Source organism: Caretta caretta, chromosome 3, assembly GCF_965140235.1.
Source record: "Caretta caretta isolate rCarCar2 chromosome 3, rCarCar1.hap1, whole genome shotgun sequence".
In the NCBI taxonomy this organism is placed as follows: domain Eukaryota; kingdom Metazoa; phylum Chordata; order Testudines; family Cheloniidae; genus Caretta; species Caretta caretta.
The window spans coordinates 82,902,723-82,923,508 of record NC_134208.1 but is presented as its reverse complement, the minus strand read 5'-3'; the positions used below and the strand labels follow the sequence as shown (position 1 = coordinate 82,923,508).

The 20,786-nt window shown below is 40.7% G+C and overlaps 1 protein-coding gene across 2 annotated transcripts in view; it reads right to left on the bottom strand.

The window, feature by feature from the left end:
• The window catches only part of SOBP (sine oculis binding protein homolog), a 140,201-nt gene extending 122,179 nt beyond the window's left edge, over positions 1 to 18,022 (bottom strand). The window contains exons 1-3 of one of the 2 annotated variants that reach the window (XM_048844872.2): positions 17,438 to 18,022; positions 6,513 to 6,651; positions 4,341 to 4,526 (exon numbers count right to left, since the gene is read on the bottom strand). In XM_048844872.2, coding sequence (XP_048700829.1) covers positions 4,341 to 4,526; positions 6,513 to 6,651; positions 17,438 to 17,533 — 421 coding nt within the window. In that variant the 5' untranslated portion in view covers positions 17,534 to 18,022. The remainder of the gene's footprint in view (positions 1 to 4,340; positions 4,527 to 6,512; positions 6,652 to 17,437) is intronic. The other variant, XM_048844870.2, reaches the window with a different exon arrangement.
• Positions 18,023 to 20,786: the final 2,764 nt, after the last annotated feature.

Here is a 20,786-nt window from a genome sequence, read left to right as displayed (position 1 = left end):
CTTTACAGGACCCAGATATTAGAAATGCTTTTGTTTGGCCTCAGGAGACCTTACCTCCTTCACTCTGGTATTTTTTGGGCCCCAATAACAGTAATAACAGTTTTGTAGCGTCAGACATTATACATCACTTTTTTAAAAAAAATGCCTTGATTGTTGCAAACCTTTCAGTGCAACAGCAGTCCTTATAATTTTGAAATTACCAAGTGAAGAAATGAGGTGCAGAGGAACAGAGCTGGCACTGTTCTGGGGCTTGGAGGACTTAAGATCCCTCCCAAAAAAATACAAATTATTGTTGTGGGGGTGGGGGGTGAATAGGAGATCATTTTATCCTTGTATTTTTGCCCTTTGGATGCTAGGTCAGCTCAGAAGCAGTCCTCCTTCCCTTTCACTGCTCCCCTTAATGACTGCTTCCCCACTCAGTGCAGCATAGCAGGGAGCCAGCTATTGTTTGAGCAGAGTCAAAGCTACTTAAAATAACTGATTTATTCTGTAAACCAGAGGCATAGAGAAGAGGGTGAGGGAAGGAACATTATTCCCTGCACCTCTATGCATGCCCCAGGCACAACGGCAGTCCTTCTACTGCCCTGCTGCTGCACCCCCTCCCGAAAGGGCCAAGACTCTGCTCCCCTCCCTCACATAGCTGGCCCCACATGGACTGGTTGGTAGCACACACTGCACCCAATACAAGGGGTGGCACAGTGGCAATGTTCCCCTTTTCTTGTGGAACAACTGTGTTCCAAAAGCTCCCTTTAGGGTGGGGCATCTCTGTACCTCCATTTGGACCATGAGGCCAGGCAATAAGGATCCAATAAGGATCCATTGAAGTCAGTGGAAAGGTTCCTACAGAATTCAATGGGTTTGGGATTGGATCGAAACTGAGCACATAATCTAATGGGAAATGTTGATGTTGTCAACATATACACACAACTAAAGTGATGGTTCTTGACTTGGCCAGAATTCCATATCTGAGAGAATGAGGAGCTGCAGTCGAAGAACTGTCGAAAGGCACTACCCTTTAGATTGAGAGTCAAAGGAAGTTTTAGATGTACAAGGAATGCTGTAAATGACAATAAGTGACAGCAAAAAGCACTCAAGGATGCAACTCTGGCACCTATAAGCTAAATTCCAGATTGAAGCAATGGCAGAGTAACAGGACTTGGTTGTGTTTGCCTGTAGTGGAACAATTTGGGGTGAGACAAAACTGGGACCCTCAAGCTGTTCCGAGTGGCCCACAGAAGCAGCATTGGGTGTTTAGAACTCCATCAGCCCTACAGAGGCACAGAGAGTTAATGCTCCCCACTGTGAGAACCTGGAGAGGGAGAGAGCCAAAGAGAATATCTGGTGTGACTAGAGTACCTGAAACAGTGAAATCTCTACAAGTGTAGAGCCAGTGGGAAGGAAATGTGTTCTCTTGTGCATTTTGGGGCCAGACTCTGCAACCCCTACTCATGTGAATAATCCTATTAGCTGAAAGTGAGAAAATACTATTCAGTGTGTGACTAAAGGCTGCAGAATACAGGTTAGTATATTATATACTCGCATCATGGTTCCAGTACAAATATTATTCTTTTTCTGTAATGTTGCTGGCTGCTATTCCTTGTTCTTTGTTATTTTGACATCATTTGTTATTGTGTAGAAATAAATTCTCTTTTCCTTTTACATTGCTCTGTGGAACACAACATTTTTCTAAGGCTAGGAAGAAGTAATTTTATTATTGGTATCATGTTGTTGCAATATGCTGTACTTGGGACTAACTTGAATCATCATTCAGAAGCTGCAGGTGGCGCAAAATGCAGCTACCCACCTGTTTGGGGACATTAGCCTCAAGAAGCATATTGCACCACTTCTCTCAAGACTGCACTCACTTCCTGTTTGCTTCCAGGTGCAATTTAAGTTCTTGATGTTGATCTACAAAGCCGTATATGATTAGGGTGCTGGCTGAGTCCGTTTCTTTTCTAACATGCTTCCACAGCAGATCAGGTCAGCTGGGGTATTCTTGGTAATAGTGTCTAGAATTAAATGTCTCGGGGAAGAGTATTCTCAGTGAAGGGCCATCAACTCGGGAATTAATTTCCCACACCAATCTGCCATATCCCAGGACTGTTGCCCTTCTTCAATACACCGTATAAGGCCCACATGTCTTCTCAGGCCTTCTCAGAGGTGTTTATTGTAAGGGGTGAGAGCCTTTAAATGGGAGCTGTTAATATTTGATCAGCTAGTGTTCTATAATTTTTCAGTTTGTACATGCACACTTGTACCTGGTGTAAAATTTTTAAAAGCACCCTAGTATTTTATTAAGTTAATATTAAAAGTTGAACCGTTGAGAGGTGAGGTGAATTTGGGCAGGCTATTTAAAACTCTTTGGGTTTTCATTTGGTTTGAAAAAAAAATCATATTTATTGCATAGTGAACACTTGGGGGAAAAGATAACTTTGTTACATATTCAATACTCCAGCCCCTTCAGATTGTGTAAGAGCTCACGATACACTACTGCAAGACAATCAAAAGTTCTCAAACAGGAACATGAAAGATCAGACTTGACATCATAATATTTCTAAGGCAAAAAAGGTACAACAAAAAGTGAGAAAATACCTTAAACAAAAACCCAACCTTCAGATCTTATTTATACATCATAAAGTACCAAAAGCATGGTGGGAGGAACAAATGTAAAAAATACTTTGAAGGCCAGTTTTATTGGTGGACTCTAATACTGAACATACTTGGTAAGTGGATGGGGGAAGCGCAGAAATAAATCTGCTTGGCCAATATTTTCCTGTGTCCCCATTGCTACAGTTGAGGTTATTTGTTTTTCTACGGCATAGTCAATCTTTTCCTGCTTGATTGCTGTTATTTAAATTCATCAATTATGACAGCATGAACAATTCATGCCATAGCCCTATGTTAGAATAACATAATAGTGTTGCCACAAATTCAGCATTATGACTTCAGTCTTGAATCAAACTGGAAGAGAAGATAGCTTGGGAAATACCAAGCACTTGTTTAAATGTTCAAGGGCAGATTAACCCCATTTTAAGATTCAGCCCATATGGGTGAGATTTTGCTGTGCAAAGGCTGAAGGAGCGGGCCCAAATAGCTGTGGTAATTAGCAATAATGGTACAAAATATATGGAAAATTTTCGGCAAGGAGAATAGATTTAGTAATATGTTTGAAATTTTTTCAAATATTAAAATATCCTCTAATACTGAAAATGAAATGGCAAAAAAATAATTCAGGAATCCAACAATCAGCTTTCAGCCAAATAAAATATTAAACACAAAAATAGATTATGTATTATGGATTTTTAAATTCAACTTTTGTAAATGTGTTGAAGTGTAGAGAAGGCCATTCCACACTTGGCCCCTGATCCTGCAAGCTGCTCTGCCCAGTGTCAGTGGGGCTCTGTATGGGTGCAGGAATCCATTGCATGACTGGGACTTTAATAATTAAATACATCACCACGTTCCTGAATTCTCTAATAGAGGAATAGTGATTTTTCTAATATATATTTAGTACATTCTAGGTCCAGTTCTAGCCCCAGTGAAGTTAACCAAGTTCAGCAACACTCCCAGTAACTTCAATGGAAGCAGGATTGAGCCTGCTGCTATATAAATTCACCAACTATTGCAGTGTGCTCAACAGTAAATAATAACAGCAATTATATATACTAGTATAGCCACAACAGTTACTTTAGCAGATAATGGTAAACAGCATGCAGTGTGGAATAAATAATTTTTCAAACTAACTGAGAAATATCATGATGGAAAAATTGCTCCAGGTAAGAATTTCATAGAATTCTTAAAACATTTCAGTACAATCTCTTGGGGTAGAGTTTACATCATATACAATCCCCAAAGGACAATGGTCCAGAATTTCAATGAGAACTGAGATAGTCTTCCTGGGATGAGCTTGTTAGCCTGATACAAGGACATGTGATATTGATTTGACTGTTTGTTTGTTTACTTGTATGCTTTGTGTACCTTGTTTATAATCTAATCATCTTCCATCAATTTATGTAAAGACTTTTTTCATACAAGAAAATCATTTGTTTAAAACAGATATTGTTGAATTGCTGAGACAGTATAATTCAACATCCAGAGTTTCACAAGCAGTATAAATAGGTACATAATTTTGCCCGTTATGATACTGACAAGAATGTTACAATAATACTAGCAAATAAAGTCACTCTGCTGCTTCCTACCTACGGATCCTTACAAGTCTACTGTGACAGCCTTTCAAAAAAATTAAACTTAACCTTTTACAAATGAGCCACAATCTAACAAGGTCAGAATAGCTATCTATGATAGTTATAATTCTTTGAAATGTTTGTTATGTGATTTACCTGCTGGTGGCTTTATGAAAGGTGGTGGAATTAATGGTACAATAATGGGTACATTCCCATGATCTTTTGACCCTGCTGGTGAGTCTGAAAGTCCATTTCCTGTGGCAAGCCCTGGATAGCTTGTGTTTATATTGTATGGTGAAATAACACTGTCCTCAGGTAATTTTGGTTTTGGCAAAGAATTTTCTGTAAAAGAAAAAGAACAAATCATACAGCTTGGCAGAAGCGTTGCTTAGGTGCCCCTACATATTTTCACAAATCTGTTCATGTAATTGTGTTTCTACAACACAAAGAACAAATAATAAAAATGAGAATATTTTCTCCTTCAAAAGCCACTACCACGCTCCAGCAAAATTTCAATATTTTGTCAAAAACTGCATTAAACTTTGTTGTAAGGTTTTTAAAAATCAGGCTCTCTTTCTTTTACATGGCCTAAGTATGCACGATTTATTCAGTGACATCACACTCCACGGTCTTTGATATCAGTTATTTTCATGGCAGTGAATTATGTCGTCACACACTGGATTGTGGTGTCAGCGGATGAATTATGCAAAAGGAGTAGACTGATTAAATAAGAGAACCTCTTATTCCTCTCCAATAACTAGTAATAACGGAAAAGAAGATAAAGAAAATAACAAAAAAATTGAAATTTTAGAAAAATATTTGCTAAATGTTGTTATAATTGTAATTCTTTAATACAAAACCACACCTGAACTCTTATTTACAGGCATTTCTCTGCTGTACTTTAACTCACTAAGGAACAGGATTTAATACCAGCTCTTCCTCTTCTCACAACAAAAGCAAAGTACTTTTTTCCCCTACAGATTCTGTAAGCCAAAGATTTCTACCTGGCACAGGTATTCACCATCTTTGTTTGTACTATAAAACATATGACTTGTATCATGTGTTAATAACGATACATATGATCCTATCTATTTTACATGGTGAGCAAAATATTATGCAGACTTATTCTTAAAATGTGCCACAAACGTGATTCCTCATAGATCGTGGCTGTAGAGAATCCCATGTAAGGTTAGTTTATTAAAATGTCAGAAGAAAATAAAATACCTTGGAGCATAGGAACAAGTTATTTTAAAGGTGGCTTACACATATTGCATTTTAAATGGAATACATATACTAATTACTGTATCAATAACAGTATACAACTAATGGCTGCAAACATTTAATGTCTATACAATTAAATTGTTTTATCTTACCTCTACTTTTTCCACCTTTTATCTAGCACCCTCTCCTCCAGTATTGGGCTCTTTGGTGCCAGTATTCATATCAACACCCACTGAATACAATGCTGCTGCATGCCACCATAAAGAAACCCCAGAGACTGGTGGCCATATATGCAGCAAAATGTTGCAGTTCAACAGTGCAAAGCCTCTGTAATTTCCTCTTTTACCTCAGCTTTGAGAAATTCTTGTTGGATAAGTCAAGATCCAGCAATTTTCTACTCTTTTACTCTGAAGAAATGTTCTTCTTTTCACTGTGATTGCAATTCCCTATCCATCTGGTGTGGCTGAAGAGTCAAAAGGTAGCAACTGAACTGCTGAACAAAAAGACTGAATCCCATTGTTTAGATTTTGAACAAATTCATATACAGTACATGAAGGACCAGATATGCTGACCCCAAACAAGCTCCACCCCTTAAGCCTTTCTAATACACTTTCAGGAAATAATATATTAAAATAAAAAACATTATTAAGTAAACCTTTATAAATACTACTCATGGGTCTTCCATACATTCTGAACATTCTAGTTCAACATCTGACCTTATCAAAAGCCTCAGCCCAACAATTTTGTCAGAAGGACGGTTCATTAGACCCAGACTGCTAAGAAAACATTTCCACATTTCTTTTCTTTTCTTCTTTTTTTTTAATTTGTTGGCAGCTCCTTGGAATCTTGGGTGCATGAGTTTCAATTGGCTCAAAAAATGTTACTGTTGGAGATACATTAGTAAAAGCATATTAGCTGCTATGTTGTTAAATGTTGTGCGACTTGTATTCTATTGCTTTCTGCTTACTGGAAGGCACTGTAAGAGATGTATATTTAAATCAGCTGCAGAATAAGCAACAAAACATGAATCTCCGTGCAAGCCAATTCTGGCAGGTTGAGATAGTTAATCCTTCTTTGCATGAACAAAGGAACATTAAATGTCATTACCTTTGAGAACAGAAATGTGCTGCCGGCTCTCCCCATCTGCAGAGTAGTTCCTGAATTCAATATCTTCTCCATCTTTCAGTTCAACCTTATCATAACCATACCAGCCAAGGAGCTCATTCATAGTGTTTTCTGCAAAGTTCTGAAAGAGAAGAATTGCCTACTTATTTATGTAATCAATAATCATTTGGAACGAAGAGATGAATGCATAAATCGAATTCTATTTGCAGTGTACCATGAACTGCCAGATTGGTTCCACCTCCTCCAGACTAATGTTCATTTTTCAAATCTAGTACATAATATAATACATTTAAATCTCAGTGATACACATATTTATGAAAGGCCTTTATTTTATTGTAATTTAAAGAAAATAAGGAAAAAAGAGGATTGTTTATGATTTTTGCTCAGGAATTGGAAGTCAGTTATGTTTTTAGAATATATTATTCACAAAAGTTTGTCTCATACTATCATAAAATATTTAACATTACAGCAGAAAAACCAAAGATTTCTGTCCCAGCAATCAATCTCACTATGCTACAGCCATTTCAACTGAAATAAATTACTGATCCTGAAGGTGTGTAAGCAGCAGATTGAATAAAATCACAATAAAAACTTTTTTTTAAATTAAACTTCCCTGAAATGTTGAAATTCCCAAAACAGAAGTATTATGCTAGGGCATGAGAACCAGAAAATGAAATTGACTAGAAACTGAAAGTGAAACTAAATAAACCAAAAAGAAAAGGAGTACTTGTGGCACCTTAGAGACTAACCAATTTATTTGAGCATAAGCTTTCGTGAGCTAGAGCTCACTTCATTCGTAGCTCACTTCATCCGATGAAGTGAGCTGTAGCTCACGAAAGCTTATGCTCAAATAAATTGGTTAGTCTCTAAGGTGCCACAAGCACTCCTTTTCTTTTTGCGAATACAGACTAACACTGCTGTTACTCTGAAACCTAAATAAACCAAGTTTGCTCAAAATGTAGCCTCTAAACTGACTGGGTCCATGGATCCTGATCTGAAGTATAGCCTTGCAAATGCAGCCTTCCATTGGTTTCCTACACTGCAGCTATGGAAACACAGCCCTGAAAGACTAACCTAACAGGATAGAATCCAGATGCCAAACTCTATCCTAACTTAAACCACAATTAACTTCAGTAGCTCCAGTGGATGCTTTGTTGACTAACTCAACCTTTGAGTACTGTAATTTCTAATCACTTGTCAGGGAATATGTAAATAAAGGCTGTAGGCAGTGGTGAGCTGCAGCCAGTTCGCACTGGTTCACTAGAACCGGTTGTTCAATTTAGAAGCCCTTTTAGAACCAGTTCTAAATTTAACTGGCCAAAAGTGGCACCGTAGGCAGAGCACCCACCGGCAGCTCCCTGCCCCACCCCCAGCCCCAGCTCACCTCCACTCCACCTCCGCCTCCTCCCCTGAACGCACCGCCTGGCTCTGCTTCTCCGCCCGCCCCCCCGGCTTCCTGCGAATCAGCTGTTCGGCGGGAAGCCGGGGTGCGCTGAGAAGCAGGTGACGGCTTCCCGCTCAGGCTCAGGGAGGCGGAGGTGAGCTGGGGTGGGGGGGCATGAGGAGGGCTGCCCGCGCCGCAGCAGGTAACCCGGGGGGGGAGGGGGCCGGCCACAGGGGAACCGCTCCCCGTCCCAGCTCACCTCTGCCACCAAATTTTCCCCATGGGCGCTCCAGCCCCAGCGCACCCAGGGAGTCGGCGCCTAAGGCACCACTTTTGATGTGATCAGTGGGGGAGCAGCCGCTCCCCCTGCTCCCCCCCAGCTATGCTCCCCCACCCCTAGGAGCCAGAGGGACCTATCAGATGCTTCCTGGGAGCTGCCCCAGGTAAGCACCTCCGGGACTCCCCACCTCGCCCCCCAGCACGTGCCTCTTAGGGGTGGGCACCCACTACGGTGGCCCACGAGACCCTCCTGCCCGGTTCTGGGGGCAGTCAGGGGACAGGGTAGAGGGGTGGATGGGGCAGGGGTCCTGGGGGGGGGCATCAAGGAACGCGGGGGGGTTGGATGGGGCAGGAGTTCTGGGAGGCGGGGGTGGGCAACAACCCCCTCGTGGGGTGAGGAGGGAACCCATTGTTAAGATTTTGGCAGCTTATCACAGGCTGTAGGCATTTATTCTTTACCTTTAAAATGCATATAAATCTATATACAAATTAGTTGCAGCCTTTAGGATCCAGCCAAGATGACAGTAATGGCCCACATTGTCACAAAGGTTAAGTAACTCTAGACAAATTGAACCAGCCTAGTCTCCAAGCTGAGTGAAGTGCAAAAAGTACAGCAACATGGTGAAAAGTAAATCTGATTTTAAAATTCTATTAATTTTAATAAAGCCAAAGGCCTGATCCTATTTCTAGTGAAGTCAACTGTTCTTTTGCTATTAATTTGAATGGAAGTAGGATTTTGTCCTATGTTACTGGCAACCTGAGTGAAGAATCTTTTAAAAATATTATTTTTAAAGTCCCTTTAATTAAAAACAACTCAAAATTAATTCATCTTATTTATTTTGATTATTATATTTTAATATTAGTATTGTTGTAGCACCTAATGACCAGGGCTCCATTGTGCTATGCGGTCCCTGCCTCAAAAAGCTTACAGTCAAAGTTTGGAAGCACCTGCTTGTTTTTTGCCATGCTGCCCCTCCTGGAAGGAGGTCCCCATAATTAGTCACAAAGCACCTCATTATCCTTCTTCAAATCTTTTCTTAAGGTTCTATTTTTCCACGATGGCTGCAAAAAAAATTGACCATGGCTAGACTGCAGGTGTGCTGACACCACTGTCGATCATGCTGACCAATATTGTCTCATTATTTCCTTGTATTCCCTCGTCTGCTTGTATCCATCTGTTGTTTCTTATCTTAGACTCCCCAAAGAGCTTACAAACTATGTCTTTGTGTTCTGTTTGTAGAGCACCTACCACAATGGGGTCCTGGTCCATGGTTCTAAGGGCTACAGTAATACAGATAAGTAATAACCATAATAATAAAGTTTAAGATGGTGTGCACGTGACAAACAGAGCACAAGGGAACAAAAAGAGAGTTACGAATAATCAGCAATCACAGCACAGCAGTTGCCTAATCATTGTCAAGTGTTCTGCAGGCATCATGATATGGGTGGGTTTTAAGGAGAAATGTAAAGAAGGATAATGTAGTGACCTTGTGGATTTTACAGGGCTAGCATGGGGGACAGCATGATGGTACTCTTCTGAAAATCTGACAAATGGGCAATCAATGGTGAAGCAAATGTGGGGGTCTTACGTCTCTATAGCAAATAAGAAATTATAGTTAAGGTGAGTATAGAGCACAGTGGGCCTTAAAAGTGAAGACAGGTAGTTTGTGCTTGATGTAATAGAGAAGGGGGAGTCAGTGGAGGGTTGCAATGAGGTGGGTAACATGGTCAAAGTGATGAGCCACAAAGATTATTTTTGCTCCAGCAGCAAGATGTAGACACAGTTGAATGTGTGGGTCTAGAAAGAGGGCTGAATCAAAGATAGCACCTTGTTTATAGGCCTGAGTGAGTGACAGTGACTAAGAAAGGAGCAAGAGGGAAGGTTTTGGGGAAGAATCAAGAGCTCAGTTTTGCCCATGTTAAGCCTGAGTTGTGTCCTCAGAGACACCTGCCCAACAGAAGGCTGAAAAGTCAATATAGTAAAATCTGGGTTATGGTGAGTGCCAAACCTTTGAATGCTTCACTGGATGACTGGGCAACAAAATGGCAGATTAAATTCAATGTTGATCAATGCAATGTAATGCACTTTGGAAAACATAATCCCAAGTACACGTACAAAATGCTGGGGTCTAAATTAGTTGTTACCATTCAGGAAAGAGATCTTGGAGTCATTGTGGCTAGTTCTCTGAAACATCCACTCAATCATGTGCAGTGGTAGACAAAAGCACTAACAGAATTTTAGGAATCATTAGGAAAGGAATAGATAAGAAGACAGAAAATATCATAATGCCACTATATAAATTCATGGTATACCCACACCTTGAGTACTGCATGCAGTTCTGATCACCCCATCTCATAAATGATATGTTAGAATTGAAAAAGCTACAGGGAAGGTCAACAAAAATGATTAAGGGTAGAGATTAATAAGGAGAGTTTAAAAAAGATTGGGACTTTTCAGCTTGGAAAAGAGAGGACTAAGAGGAGATAAGGTAGAGGTCTATAAAATCGTGACTAGTGTAGAGAAAGTGAATAAGGAAATGTTATTTACTTCTTCACACAACACAAGAAACAGGGATCACCCAATGAAACTATTAGGCAGCAGGTTTAAAACAAACAAAAGGAAGTATTCAAACAATGCACAGTCAACCTGTGGAAGTCGTTGCCAGGGGATGTTAGGAAAGCCAAAATTATAACAGGTTTCAAAAAAGAATTAGATACGTTCATGGAGGATAGATCCATCAATGGCTATTTGCCAAAACAGTCAGGGATGCAACCTCATGCTCTGGGGATCCCTAGCCTTTGATTGCCAGAAGCTGGTAGTGGATGACGGGATGGATCACTCGAAGATTGCCTATTCTGTTAATTCTCTCTAAAGTACCTGGCATTGGCTACTGTCAGAAGATAGGATACTGGGCTAGATGGACCATTGGTCTGACCCAGTATGGCTGTTCTTATGCACAAACACAACAATATGGGCCTGGGTACATAATGCATAGCTGTATCTTGTGGTGGTTTTCTGTGACCTGTAGTGTTTAAATTATAATGCTTTGCACTCCTGTAACACATTCATCTGAGGTTCTCAAAGAGATATTCTAAATATTATGATGCCATAATAAAGGCTGTATAATCAGACTTTATCCCGATGCAGTATGGTGGGTAAGAGGTAGTGGAGATAAAATCCATCCTCCACTCAGGATGAGTCTCTGGAGATGCACCAATGGTTGCTACTTCAGTCTATGGGCCAAACAGTGGAAACAGAGCTTCTATCCCATTTGTGCAGGGTGATAGGGCCACTGGATCTATATGTAATAGATACAGGGGCCTCTCTCCCAACCCATTCAATTGATAATCTCCACACTATGTCAAAGCAGGACAGAGACCTACCTTCTGGTGGGGGGTGGGAGGGGAGCAGAAGCCCTTTGCTTTGTTGCTTTGCCAGCAATCCCAACTGTATAGCCCCACTGTAAGGCTGGAGTACTCCAGAGGGCCTCAGGCAGGTCCTCCACACCAGGATGTCATCCATTAATTAATTGGGTCCCTATTATGCAATATTAGCATGGACCCCAAAGACTATATGGAGGCCTATTGAACCCCACTGGAGCTCTGCACTGGTGCAGATCACTGTGCTAGCAGATCTGATTGCAAGACTGGGGTCTTACACTTCACAAAACCCCAGTGAGGTAGGGAATCATGATTATATTCATTTCACATATGGGTAAATTGAGGTATAAGGTGGCTGACTAATACCCATGGTCACGCAATAAATCAGTGACAGAGCTGAGAGTAAGAACTCAGAACTCCTGACTCCATACTCAGACCACTAGACAATGCTCATTTTTTTTTTTGTCATGGCCTACTCCATATATCTATTATCCCAAGTTGTTGATAATCTCTTGAGCTGTAGTTCCTAAGGCATTGAAAGAATCACTTAAATCTCACAGAATGGCTAACGTGAAATCTCCTGGATTATGTTAGCTGACAATGCAGGTGTGCAGCTGTGTGCTATCACATCTGCTTAACTGCCATGGAATTTACGAAGGTTTGCAACAGACTCCTCTTTGCCAAAGAAATTGGCCTTAAAATGCTATAGTATTGCAGAGGCCCTTGGTTATGTAATAACAATACCCTAAAGTTTTCAGCTCCTAATATACATATCTTCTTTTTTGCCCCCCTGTGAGTCCCAAGCCACATATTGCAATTCTGCAGTGTGGTTTGATTGCATGTTCTAACAGGATCATTTCTTTTTTCTTGACAAAAACATAAATACCCTCCTATCTCCCTCTTCGAAAAACTGGATCATTATGTTAGATTGTAATTTGAAGTGAATTTACTTCTCATTCATAGGAAGAGGGAAGAAGATTTTGTGGATCTGACTATCTGTGATTTCTTTTATGAGACTAATGATATGAGGCAACAGAAATCTTATCTCCATTAACATTGATTCCCTTTACAGGATTCATTTCACTGTAATCACATACCTAAGGTTTGACCTTACTTCACAGAGGAGAGTTTTCCCAAATTTTTACTAATGGATATATTTTAAAACAAAATGGTGTTTTTTCCTTCAATTTTCTCTCTATTTTCTCTCCTTCTCTATGAACCTTATTCACAGGGGCAGGCCTGGCCTCATAGAGTGAGGCCTGGCAAAGACAGAGGCAGGAAACACAAAAGAGAATGAGTCTGTCAGACTAATTTTCTTCTAGGTTTTACTGTTGAATGTTTATTTCACATTTTGGAGGAAGCAGAGTGGCTCCATTCCATTTCCTTGCATGAGTGACCCACCAGATATACAGCACTGAGGATTCACCTCAGGTATATAAAGGAAATTAAAATGTGGGCATATTCACCACATGAACTTGATCACTTTTTTCCAGTCCACATTTTCTCTGCTCATTTGCATTGCCACCATTTTGAATATTATGCTGTCAATAAGTAGTGTTGCTGTCAATAAGTAAATTTTCCTGACCTTTCTTTAATTTCCTTTTTTCTCACTCAGCCACCCCTTTATTAGTGTTGTAAGGTGGGCTTTATCAACCTCATTTGTATAAACAGTTAATACACAGACCTCTTACTCCATTAAAGAGGATAGGTGCAGGTCTCTCATGCAGATAATACAATTCACTCTGTAGATATCTCATAAATCTACTTCCATAAAAACGGTATAGTAACAGTGACCTGGAATAGTACAATTGATAAAGGCTATCTGATTTTACTTTTACAAACACATTTTTGCTTTTCAGGAGAGAAGGGAGGAGTTTCCCTGGGATCTTTTTAATATTTACACTTATCTGGCTCATTTCAAATGCAGTCAGTGCTGCAGTGTCTGTTACATTTTGACAGTGATCCTTTTAAATACGGGGAATATTAAAAAAACTAAATTGAAGAATCTTTTGATGAGTTTACTGTTAAACTATAACAGATGTCTTAAGTGCTAGGCATCAGGAATGAAGCCCAATTTTAGGTACAAATTACTATTGAGAATATTTATAGATGGTAAACTCCTAGGGCACATGGAGGCAGCTCTGTGAAATTATAACACAGATTAATCGCTAACTGTGCAATTGACAAAGAATCTAAACATGTAGATAAATTAAGTCTTGTTTGTTTACCAGAGCTTCCAGCACACTATGCTTGATGCAATCACATTAATTTATTCTAGCAAATTTAACAAAATATATTTCAAATCACCTTTTTCACATTCTTAAGTTTTCCTGCTATCCCCAATAGTATAGCACAATAAAGTAAGTGTGGGTAGAGGGAATATGTGGAGAGGGGGGGGAAGGAATGAGGTATAGAGCTGTACCAAGTCTTTAGACTATTGTATTGATTAGGCTGTAACAATTAAACTAGTTATTAAAAGTGTCAGATTGCCTTGATTACATTATATTCCTGAATAGAATACATGTTGTATTATTCATAATAGTCACTGAAAAGTACCAAAGTGATAAATGACACTGACTTAGTTTCAGAATAACAATTTGTTGTTTTTCTAGTTGGCATATGAACACACATCTCTGAAGATAAGTAGAAAGTATAATCTGAGGGGGGGGAAGAGAATATAAGAAAGAAGGACATAAAAATAAATTAGGGAAAAGAGAGAGACTGTGAAGGTCACAGTGAAACAAAACACTTTTATCTGAATATTTTTAATTGAAACGTAACATAGGGAAACTATGCAGAGTCATGGTTTTTTTTGCATACGATGTTGTATCAAATTTAAATTTGTTACAACCATCATGTACATTGGGATAGGGATAACAAAAATGTAACTTAATATCTGGCATAATGAAACAGCAAGCAACACAAGTTTCCAATCATATTAAAACTGAGCTGGAAGTGACATTACTGATGCAACCTACGAAAACCGAGCAGTTTGGGTTTAGTAATCATTCTTGAGTAAATATGTAACTATATCAAACAGCAAATCATGAAGGAAGTCTTTGTGATGAGGTAATTTTATTGCTCATTCATAGTGCCTTGCATTTGCTGAACTTAAAATAGACACTTGTACCAATGGCCTTTTTATTACCCAAAGAAAAAAAATCACATATACACCAGTACTTTTTCTTTCTGCTAGCAAAGGGAAGCAATTTGATCCAACGTGGGCTGAAACTTGAGTAGGTCACTGTACACCATGATAAAATTCCCTAATCCCTGAGCCAAATTTCCCTGAGGGGGCCCTCCTACTACTCCTTCACTTTCCAAGCTGACTTTTCCATTCCCTCTCTCGTCTTTTCCTCCCCTTCATCTCTTTCATTTCCCCTACCTTGAAGCCATGATATCTGATCTGCTGCTGGTACTCAGGTTACAGTTTTTACAGCTTAGGCTGTCTATTGCTGTATACATTCCTTTCTTTCTGCTCTGCCGTGATTACTTACCAGAGCTTATTTTACACTGGTCCAGATGAAAGCAGTTCAGATGAAGGGAAACAGTCAGGCTGTTTGAACATTATAGATATGAACCTACAAAAGGGCACATTGTGCTCTCTATGACATTTTGTTACACACATTTTATACAGTGTAACCAATATATGTCACTGTACTCTTCAGGTTTATGAAAAAAGAACCTAGAACAGATTTTTATTAAATGCAAAAATATATCAGGAAACGCATGAACCCTCCCACAGTTCTTAACATTCTAAACAGCACAAATATGCAAACTTTTTAAGTTTTTTCTTTTATTATAGTTAGATTATTATAAGAACCAACTGCTCTTACTAAAAATGCGGTCTCCTAGCTCAATAGCATAATTGGCACTACTAGGTGATCTGTGCTTTGTGAAAGCTACTGCCAACATTTACATTACCCCAGCTCAGAAAAAAAATGAAATCTCTTCTAAATTCCAATCATATCAGCATATAACTTGTGATTTAATTATTAATACAGTTAAAATCCTAAGGTTTGTAATGTTAAACAGTAAAAATGATAACAAAAGAGAAACTCTACATCAAGGTTAATTCCAATCCTTAATACCAAAGCAATAGTTTAAAACTGTGTATTTTTTCTCCTTCACACAATGTTGTTTTTGTTTCTTCCTCACCATTTCAGACAAACATCTGTTATACTGTAGAAGAACAACTATCTCCCAAACCGCTGAGTGTGCCTGCAGCCAAAGTAAACAAAACAAACCCAGAGGATCCAGCACAGTCAGCCTTTATATCCAGCCAGGATAACATTTCACATGTTTCGATTAAAATTAACTAATTTGTAATTCTAGAACCTATGAAACTTAAAAACTGCACTCCATATATATCGCATTAAGTGGTGTTTTAAAATGTGATAGATTTGTGCAGCTCCCAAAACTATGTGATTATGATGAGCAATTACTGTTACTATCCACAGGCTTTAGAAAGTCCCATCCAAAAATAGGAAGTGTCACAAATCTCTCAAAGAAACAATAATGCTCTCTGGGGGTGGAATCGAGAGTGGTTTGCCCTGGATATCAGTGGCAACTCTCAGTTAGCCCTTATTTTGTTCATACCACTAATAGTACCCAAGTCCACAGTTCCAGTTCTGGTGAAACACACTCACTCAGTACACAGACAACATGGAAAAGAGAATGCCTACCTTAACCAGTAAAGAATGTCTAGTCAAATTAGTAATGAAGTTTGGGGGGTGTGGGGGAGGAATTGTATACAGCATTCCCCTTTAATACTGGATGAAAAACAATGCTATATTATAAAATGTCCTGTTAATAGGTATGTTATATATATATATATATAATGACATCTATAATGACATTTTTGCAGCAATATTCCAATGACTTTCTGTTTTAGTATAAATTATCCATTTACATTAAATAATGGTAGTTTTATCATATATATATATATATATAAATTATATAAACTGCACTGTTTTAATTTATATTTGCATTTTTAAAAAGTAAGTTCAGCTGAAGTCCTGCAATACGTGCTAGTTGTGTATGACTCATGGGGAAAATACATCAGAGGTATAAAATAAATACAGGTCAGGGAATAGACTTGGAAAATAAAGGCACAAAATAGGACCAGTCCAACTTAGACCTGCGACCTAATGCTAAAAGAAGTCCTGAAATGTGTTTTTGTGCAATCGCTCCCATTCTAACAGCTGGAGGAACAGCCTCCAGCGCTACCTCTGGAACACAGCTGGACTGGCACAGTTTCCTATCAGATAGGAATAGACTCCAAACAATAAATAGACTCCTATCAACAACAGCCCCTCGGACAGCTCTCTTTCAACAACACCTATGCTGCTTTGATTAACTGTGAAGTGAGGCATGTAGAACAGAGGAGGAGGCAAGGAAGAAGAGAGGGGGGAGAAAAGAGAGTCCCTGTCTCTAAGCCCAAAAATGATGTGCAGCTCAGACCATAACATTTCACTTTGACATTTTAATTACACGGTTGCAGCTGGCTACTGAAAAAGGAGAGAAAGCCAGTGTTGAAAAAGCCCTCCCTCCTCCCCTAACTTCACAGCTTTCCAGTTAACCTGCGAGGATTGTAATAGAAAATGCACCCAAGGAGCTTAAAAAACCGAAGGAGGGAGAGTTTAAAAAATATATATCAAGCAATCAAAGGCGGTCAATAAGCTGGCTTTGCAGCCTGTGAATTCGGCTCTGTTTTCAGCCCAGGAGGCGGAGCTGAGACACATTCAGTGCATCCTACCAAAAAAAATGACAAGAGATCCTTTCTTATTTCACTGCCCTGCCCGGTGGAGGACTGGGGGGGGGGGGGGCAGAGGCGTCCCCCTTCCCCCTCACAGGCACATACCTTCATCTCCTCGTTGATTTCCCTTTTCACCGGGTGAGCCGGCTTCCTGCTTCTTTTATTTTCGGGAGGTCTCCCTTCTTTCTCCATTTCTGCCATTTTTTGTGTCTGGCTGGTGGAGATGAAATGGCTGCTGGTGTCGTGGGGGGGCTGGGAAGCAGAAGTGGGGAGGGCGGCGGGGCTGGGCGGGGGTCGCTGGCTCAGCGGTGGAAGCTGGCGTGAGGGAGGGTCGGAGGCGAGAGCGGCGCGGGGAGGGTCGGGGATGCAGGCGGGCTGGAGGGTGGGTGATGCCCTGTGGAGTCAGCCATCTTCCGCCGCTCCGGCTGCTGTCTGCATGGGCGAGCGAGGGAGAGCCTGGTGCGTGTGTTTGGGAGAGAGGGAGAGAGAGACAGGGAGTGGGAGCGAGCGAGCGCGCCAGCCAGCCCCGCTCCTTCTGCGGAGCGGCTGGAGCCGAGGGGGTGGAAGGCGAGGGGGGTAGGACGGCCCCCGGCTCCGGGAGCGGGCGGGGCTTCCACGGCCACCGAATCCGCCGCGGCTCCGGCTCTGGGGGCTTCTCCTCGCGTCCCTGCTCATCAGCTCCTCCCCCCAGTGCAGCCGGAGCCCCCCGCCCGCCCCGCGCTCACACGCACACAGCCCGCCGGGGGAGGGGCAGGGGGCGCGCTCTGTCCCAGCCCATCCTCCCCCGGCCGGGCCAGCGCGCTGGGGCAGCTGCCAGGGCGCCTCCGAGACCCCCGCTCGCCAGCCCGAGCCGAGCCGAGCCGCCGCCGCCGCCGCCGGGGGAGAGAGGCGCAGCAGTGGGGTCAGGGTGGCCTGGGAGCGCTCGGGCTGGCTGGGCCGGGAGATGCTGCGTGTCCCCCGCAGGGGCTGGCTCCTGCCCGGCTGGGCGATCGCAGTCCGTGGGCAGAACAGCGCGGGAGGCCCGGCCGTGCAGCACACGGGAGTACACACGCTTGCTTCTCAGCCCCAGCATCTCCCCGGCCGGAGAAACGCCTCCCCGCTGCTGGGCTGCCTGTTACCCGACCCCTGCAGGAAGTGTCTCTCGCAAAGCATCGTGTTCCTAAGCCAGGCTCCACGATCCTGCCCAGCCCCGCTGCAGAACAGTCCCCCCACTCCCAGCCCCTTTAGGTGAACTCATGGCACTCATGGTTTGAAAGCGGCTACAAGCTTTCATTGAACGAGCTGCCATTCACTTTCTGATATCCCCCCCCCGCCCTTTCCTTTTTCCTCCTCCTCAACTTCCAAACCTGGGTATGTGCTCTGAGAAGCTGTCTCTGTCATGAAAAGGTTTGATTAACTCTGTTGGGTTTTTTTTTCTTTTTTGTCTGTGCCTAGGAAATGAGAATGAATGGTTTGATAGGAGGTACTTGAGAAATGAGGTACTGAATTACGGTACACACTGTGGGGGTTACATTGATTCTTCTTGGGTTTTGCTTTCTTACTCCTTGGCAGTTCGTAATTACCTGATACGATGCGATATGGGGGTGTCCATTGTTCCATAAGTCAAAATTGTAATTGTAAAGAATTTTTCATTATGACTGCGGTACAGCTTCGAATTACACATTTTTTTAAATATATTTGAAAGCTAAAATGTGTTCTGTATGTGTATGACTAGGCTCTCCATAAAGATCTCTGCTTAGCTTGTCAAAGCTAAGTTCGTTTTGTATGTTACAATGTCTAATTTACATTTTTTATTTCTTAAGCTTAAATCACTGACATTTGTGAATATAAAAAGTTGAGCAGAACTCTTTCTCCTTTAGAGACTAGAATAAGCCATGCTTACTCTGTTCAGATGGTTGAGCGGTTAGAGACATAGAGTCACTGTTGTTTATTTGTTTGCTCTGCAGTACTGAAAATATGAAGAATTTGTGATTTAAAATATGTTTGGCTTGTTAATGGAGGAGTAATCATCAAAACGTGTCAGGCTGGAAAGTTGTAGCCTACATCTATGTAGATGTACAGTCACCAGAACTGTTCAACAAAAAGAATAACTTTAATCACAGCCTAAACAAATAATGAGTAAGCAGGGAAACAGATTTGATCATACAGTTTAGCAAAGTAGTAAAAACCTGCAAAGGCTCTTGTATAGGCTTCCTTTGCATCAGTGTAGATGCAACAATACATACTGTACATAGAATGCTGCACAAAAGCAAAGTATAGACAGTGTTGGCTCTATCATGCATTTCAGTGGGAGTTTTGCATCCACAAGAAATGCAGATTCTGGCCTTATATGCACAAGTGCTAAAAGGTATTCAGATTTTTTTGTAATATTTTTAAATGTAATGGGTTTTTGCAAAATAATTTGTGTGAATTTGCAGAGATGTTCAGTACTTGGTATGTAACATCAAATTCATTGTGAATTTGTCATAAAGGTGCTTTTTTTACTCTAGTGGAAAAATATTAATGCCCCTCATTTTCTCCTTGTTCGAAACTCATTACAACTGAATCACTGTTGTTGAGCTCCTATCAAACAGCAAAATCTTCAAGTATTGTTTCATCGGTTATAAATTAAATCTAATGATGAAAATTTGCTCACATAATTTCATGTACAGCACCAGAACTTTTTGAAGCCTTTAGCTTTAATACATTGTCTCCCTCAGAAGACAATTGTGATTTGAACTGCCACCTGTTCAGTTTTATGGATATATCCTGATGAAAAAGGTAAAGTGAATTCTTGTATTAGAGAAAAGTATCAGTTTCTACTATGAGCTGATAAGGCAGTTTTAATGAAAAATATGTGGACATGATGGTTCTGTTTAAAGAAACTTCTAAAAAAACCATGTACCAAAAGTGCTAGTTTTAGAGTTTTACATGAAATACACTGTCTATGACATATGCTTAAGTATTATTATATCTTTTAATATGTGTTTCTAACTTAATAATAATAATTTCTTCTGAAATTCTTCTTCTGAACATTTGCTGTAATTATGGTAATAAGGCATTGTTTTTCTAATAATCAAAGCAGATAAATAATCTGACAGAGGGTCCAATCCTGCACTCCTAACACAGGCAAAACTTCCATTCAAAGCAACAGGAATTTTGCAGAGTGCAACAACAGGCCAAAGCAATGCAAATGGCCTCAAGCCATTAAAGCAGGTAAGTGGACAAATATGACTAATTGCTTTTTAGGACTAAGCCAGTTAAATTAGTGAGTGGACAAATATGATTGATTGTCTCTTAGGACCAAATCTGGTATTCCTTGCATTTTCCTTCAGTGGGAATTTTGACTGTCAGTTTTCCTGTCTAAGGACTGCAGGATTTGGCTATAAAACAGGCATCACTTTGAATCTAGTGCTGCTAAGTCTGAGTTCTGATCCTCAGAAGTCCTGCTTTTCAACAGTTGCCAATAAATCTT